The 6,283-nt window shown below is 43.4% G+C and overlaps 1 protein-coding gene across 5 annotated transcripts in view; it reads right to left on the bottom strand.

The window, feature by feature from the left end:
- PIP4K2A (phosphatidylinositol-5-phosphate 4-kinase, type II, alpha) overlaps positions 1 to 6,283 on the bottom strand; it is a 164,789-nt gene that overhangs the window by 46,904 nt on the left and 111,602 nt on the right. For all 5 annotated transcript variants that reach the window (XM_006760310.2, XM_015561748.1, XM_015561745.1 and 2 more), the window contains exon 4: positions 956 to 1,108. In XM_006760310.2, the coding sequence (XP_006760373.1) occupies positions 956 to 1,108 (153 nt within the window). The remainder of the gene's footprint in view (positions 1 to 955; positions 1,109 to 6,283) is intronic.

The raw sequence follows: 6,283 nt of genomic DNA, 5'->3' as shown, positions 1-6,283 counted from the left end.
GGCTCCCCGCTCCTCCCCCCGTTTAAACTTTAGGACTCGTTTTCGTTGTTGTTATTATCTCCACTGCATACATGGAAACTCGGAGGCTGCAAAGACCAGAAGTCATATGGTTAGTACCTGGCAGAGCTGGGATTTGAACCTGGGTTTGTCTGACATTGGACTTCATGCTCTTACTACATAGTCAGTAAGGCATCTCACAACTCTACTAGGACCTGGGAACATGTGCTCCACCAGGTAACTTGCAGTGCCATTTATTCATTCTTGAGTGGGAGGGAATAGAAGGGAGGAAGGGAGGGTGGGAGGCAGGGTGGGAAGGAAGATGGGACTGCTGCTCCCAAGAGTAGTTTCATTCTTTCCCCAGGTGATTATGAAGAACTAATGCTGAAGGGTGAAAATGAAAGAATTGTCTAGAGCGTGAGAGGGGGTGGGTCTTTTGGGGGTCAGGCAGAAAAAGACTAGTGAAAGCTGGATAGGATTTGGAGGTGTAAATGGATAAATACGCACAGGTCAACACCTAACTTCTGACGTGTGCAAAAGACTTTTGAACTGCTGCCAAATCTTAAGCTGAGGCATTTTAAAATCAGGATGGCAAACATCGAAACTATTATACAGGAGAGTATTTAGATTAAAAGCATTATATTAATAACTAATCATCTTCAGAGGATAAGCATTCCTAAATGTTAACTGTCAGTAATCTGGCCACAGTACTTTTTAAAAAGCCCAGCTAGCCTGACCTGCGCAGCTTAGTGGTTGACTGGCAACCTATGAACCAGGAAGTCATGGTTTGATTCCTGGTCAGGGCACATACCAGGGTTTCAGGCTCAGTCCCCAGTAGGGGGCATGCAGGAGGCAGCCGATCAATGATTCTCTCTCATCATTGGTTGTTTCTATCACTCCCTCTCCCTTCCTCACTGAAATCAACAAAAACAGAGTTTCAAATATAAAGGAAAATTACCTGGTGGTATTTTTTCAAGATGTTGTGCATTTCAGCCACATCTTCACTCGTAATGGTCTTGATGATGTATCTTTTGTCGTAGGATGTGTGGAATCGGGCTCCGCTGCGTGCCTGGGAATCGTTGGGCAGGGGTGCACTCCTAGTCAAGGAGTTCTTCCCGTTGGGATAAGTGGGAAGGAGAGAAGAGAACCAGTTAAAAACATGGCTTTCCGATTTCCAAACAATCTGTTGTCATCACAAATTTTCAAAAACATTTGTGTTTGGAAGAAATTGGTAAGTAGGATGACAACATTTTATATGCATCATAAATTAAAATGCTAGTCTTTCAAATGGAATGAAAACAGGGTGGGTCTGTATTATAATTCTAATGTCCTTAAAATAGGCTAATGTCTAGAATTACAATCAAAGTTATTTTGTTCACCTTGCAATTTTGTGAGTTGGGCAAAAGCCCAAATTTTCTTCTGAATAAAATTAGGTCCCAGTCATGAAAGAAAATTTTACATCACTGAGCGTTTCCTTAATGACAGGGATTCTGCCAAACATTAAGCACAGAGTACTTCTCCCAATTCTGATCTCATCCTCATGAAACGGTTTCTATTAATATCACCATCATTTTATAGACGAGGAGATGGAGATCAGAAAGGTTTAACAGCTTGGCAAAGGTCACAGAGCTAATAAGGGAAGAGCTAGGATTCCATCTAGTGCACTGGCTCATAACCCACGTTCTCAACTAGTAAACAACTCAATTAGTATACGCTGCTGCCTGCCACGTGCCCTGGGAGGAGGCCGGGCAGGGATATTCTACAATAGCTCCTCAGAAGGTTCTGATTTGGCCCATTTTCCACCCCTGGCCATGTTTGGGAATTACTATCTTCTGAAGAGCAGACAAGGAGAGGCTGTGAGCAGGGGTTCTTCCAGTACCATTTCATCCTAGTATATGGCTCAGGCTATCGACACTGTAGCTCAGTGGTTCTCAACCTGTGGGTCGTGACCCCTTTGGCGGTCGAACGACCCTTTCACAGGGGTCGCCTAAGACCATCCTGCATATCAGATATTTACATTATGGTTCATAACAGTAGCAACATTACAGGTATGAAGTAGCAACGAAAATAATTTTATGATTGGGTCACAACATGAGGAATTGTATTTAAAGGGCCAGAAGGTTGAGAACCACTGCTCTAGCTAGTAAGTCTACCCTTTCCTCCTTCTGGTTGAATCTCCTGTTTTCTTGTGGATACCAGGTCCTCCCCAACCTTCTTGCACTGGCTACCCAGACTACTGGGATGAGCAAAGCCCTGGTATCCAAGGAGTCTGGTCTTCCCTGCTGACTGTGCACTTCAGAACTGACGCTCCTCTCCTGCCTGGCCCCACTGGGTTGCATTTGAGGGTTTCAAAGGCAAAGACTCCTTCTCTCTTCAGCTTCCTCTCTAAATGTGGGCATGCAAAAGCCGCAGCAAACCAAATGCTATCTACTTAAGGAGACACAGACATCTTTAGAGAGGCTGCAATATCACTGCATCAGGGGTTTTCAATGAAAGAGTTCCCTTTCTGTATAGTTTTTTTGTCTCTTTCACCTGTCCTTCCTTTCTAGATGAAACCCAACAGGATCCAGCCATATGAGGTGTGATTATATTGCAGTGGCACAGCTGTGCATGTGGGTCCTTTGCGAGCTGAGGGACGCTGGCCATGAGCTCGCTCTCATTTCCAAGGATGGGCCTTGGTACTGCCTGATACTACTCCCTGAGATAGTACATCTTGGACCAATGCAAGCAGGCACACCTATAAAGTGCAGAGCCAATACTGCGAATTGCACTGAATTTGCTTTCCTTAGCTTATTAGAAGAATAAAGAATCAGTATAACTCCCAATGACTTTACATAGCAGGATGTGGCAGGGTTAAATTATTCTTAAGATAACAAAATTCATTAGACAGACAGGATGGTGAAAACAATTTTCAGGATGAAAATGGCTGTATTAACAGGAGTTTATCAATTACGCTGCTTTTTCTAAAAAAAACAAAAAACTCCTTTATACTAATTTCTCTGATTAAGATTCAAAGTGAATGCTCCTTTAACACTAGAAACAAGCAATCATTGCTCTTGGCTAATAGCCTTTTTCCTCCCAAACATTAATTTGCAAAAGGTATTCCAGATGAAACAAGAACACTAGGAATCGTAAGATTACAAATTACTTTCAGGCATAAAATCAAAGCAGGAACAATCAACTTTATGAGAGTCAAGCAAACAGGTTATACATTGTATACAATTGAAAATACCTGTAAACTAACTTATGGGAGGGTGGGAAACAGTACAGGATAACTGCAGTCAGCAAAGGACAGAATTACAGCAGCATCCGGTGCATAGGCGGCTTTCTTAGGCATATTAGATATGAAAGTATAATGTTCTGTCACGGATCAATGGGATAGAATAAAATTGAAAGCTGCACCATCAGTGCGTCTCAAACTTTAATGAGTAACCAAATCACCTGGGCTGGGGTCATGTTAAATTGCAGATTCTGATCCAACAGGTATGGGTGGGGCATCTGAAGAAGCAGATGACGCTGACAGACTGTGTCTTTGGACATGTGAGAACCAAGAGTTCCTGAATTGTGGCCGCGATGTGTTTCATCTGGCACCGTGTGTGCAGTCTCTGCGTTAAGTGTGCTATAAGTACAGACTTACCTGAATAAACGCCTTTCCTATTATATCCTGCCCAACTCTGGTTTCATTAAAATGAGAAACTTTAAAGTAAAGAATAATTCATTGTATTAATTCACTAAAGAAATGTCTAATTATACTTACTATGCTGAAGGTAACGCATGGATTTAAAAAGGGCCAGAATGCATACTAACATAATGTCACAATTCCTCAGCTTACCTGCAACCTCCTTCCAAATCCTTTGCCTTTCCTTTCAGTTTCTAAGACATTGATAATTATTTATTATAGATTCTCCATATGGATATTGGCCATATCTTAATCTTGGGATATTAACAACTTATAAATGCTAATCTTGATTTTGCTTCAATTTTTCAATAATCACATTAGTCCCATCCCACAATATCTACTTCCAATGTGTGGAGGAATGGTTTTAAGGCTTTTAGTTGTCAAATAATCTGTAGTGTCAGGAACAAATATTTTGTTAAATTTAGAATGCACGTTTTACAATCACTATGAATAAAAAAATATATGAGTCAAACTTACTGAAAGCCTCAGACAAGCAGAAAATCAGAAGCGTAAGCACAGTTGCACACAAAATGCATGATCCCTGGAATGATTCTAAGGCCTGGAAGAATGCAACTCATTATTTCCCATTTATTTTCACATTCCTGTGAGACAGAAAAAGCCAGGTGCATTTTCCTACTTGAAGGTAACGAAACTGGAGTATAGCGGAGTCAAGTCATATCATATGCCTACGGCTGCTGCCTAAAGCTTCCTCTGAGGTAAGCAAAGAGGGCAATTTATAAAGACAAGACTAAACTCTTGCCATTACGTAACATCATAATCATAGACTTTTTGTAGCCTTTGAAGTGAGGCAGAAGTGTTGGCTTGTTTGTGTTAAAGGCAGTGCTCTGTAATGGTGGGGTGCGGCCTGGCACCTAGGACATGCTTCGCCACTCGTCTCCCCTGGGATGTGTCATGGTCTCCTTGAGCCTCAGTTTCTGGGCTTGAAACATGATGGAATAAGCCCAGGGGAGAGGGTGGGCTAAATCAGATCTCTACTTCAGGGTTTTTATCCCTCTAAAAATGTAACCCCTCGGAGACACAGCACACTGCTCTGGGGCTGCTGGGCAGTGCAGACCTCAGAAGGCGAGTTGATGTTTCCCAAGGAAAGTCCACTCAGAAGAGAGCCCAACCATCATCTCTGCAGGGCATAATGACGGTTCAGGACATCTGGGCCAAGATTAAAGAGAGGATGACAACAGTGCTCAGAGCAGCATGAAAATAACACTTCATAGATTCCAGATGTACTCAGGGCAAGAATGAGAAAACGAGCTAAGGAAAGGGGTCAGGGTATGTATGAAAATAGTCACGGAGCGGCCTCAAAACCGTCCACTATCTAGTGAAACTGAATATTGAAACTCATCAGTGTGCTTTGTTCTGTCACAAAGGGAAAATGAACCACAGCATCATACAGGTTGGACAAGCTTGGGAGGCCAGGAGGAGAAAGCCCTGAGAAGAAACAGAGCTTGAGAGTGATCTATGGAGCCGCCAAGGGGTCCCTCTATGTGTAAATAAATCTCATAATCAAAGAGCATGATAGTTGGAAACAACCATGGAGAGGATTCCAAACCACTCAATTTACAGCTCAGAAACCAGAAACTGGAGTGGAAATGACTTGCCGTCTGAGCTTGTTAGCGTGGAGTGGGACAGAACAGCCGGCCTCCCCCACCCACCACCGCTGCCTCCTGCCCGGCCGGAGAGTGTGCTGGGCATTATGATGGGATTGTTGGTATAGATTTCTGTGTGGAGTCAAATACCCTCTAATCACAATTCAGTGCCTGAGCCAGCTGGCAAAACCATCAAACTTGTCTTCAGGTTTTCAATTTTGCCAACTAAAACGTGAAAAAGACCATCAAGAGCAGCCTTAGTGCTAATGTAGTCAGAGTCCTTAATTTACGCTTTTATTACCACGTGTACAAATCTACCTTGACTGGGTCTAGGACTGTTCATTACCTGCCTTTACCTGAGGCGAGCAGGGTCAGGAGCCACCTTCTCTGAGACAAGAGCTGAGGCAGATGTGTGTTTGAGGGGCAAGGCTTCAGAGCAGGAAAACGAGGTGCTGCTGAGCTCAGGGCTAGAGTCAGACGGTTCACAGGGCCAGGCAGGGCTGAAAGATGCCTCGTCCGCAGGATTTCCTGCATCCCGCGCCCGTGGTGACAATCCTACGAACCCTTCGTCTCTCTCACCACGGGGCCCAGTTCACCATGTCTGGTTTAATTAGTGCACATGCCTGCGAATAGTTGGAGGTTGTCATTTTCTTTTGGTCACTGGCTTTTATCTTTACTAGTAGAAGACTCTCCCATCTTCTGTCTTTCCCTTGTTTAGATTGTGTGGGTTTTCTTGGCAAAGAATGCCAAGGTTGAAAGGAGTAATCTTTTATATTGGGAATGCTGAAGTGGTAGGGGGTAGGGGTGGGGGGGGTGGAGGGGGAAGGGAAGCAACATAAAAAAAAGAGACAAAATTTGCAAGTTAGAACAAGATCTGCATGGAAGAAAGAAGTTCTGGCCCAAGGCACCATTTAAAAAAAATTATTTATCTTAACCACCCTAGGTCTGAGATGAAGACCTGATCCAACCAAGGGTGTAAAAAGCAACATTTAAAGGACTGGTT

The sequence above is a fragment of the Myotis davidii genome, unplaced genomic scaffold (genome assembly GCF_000327345.1).
Source record: "Myotis davidii unplaced genomic scaffold, ASM32734v1 scaffold1176, whole genome shotgun sequence".
Taxonomy (NCBI): domain Eukaryota; kingdom Metazoa; phylum Chordata; class Mammalia; order Chiroptera; family Vespertilionidae; genus Myotis; species Myotis davidii.
The sequence above is the reverse complement of the archived record's forward strand: the minus strand, read 5'-3'. Positions and strand labels throughout refer to the sequence as shown.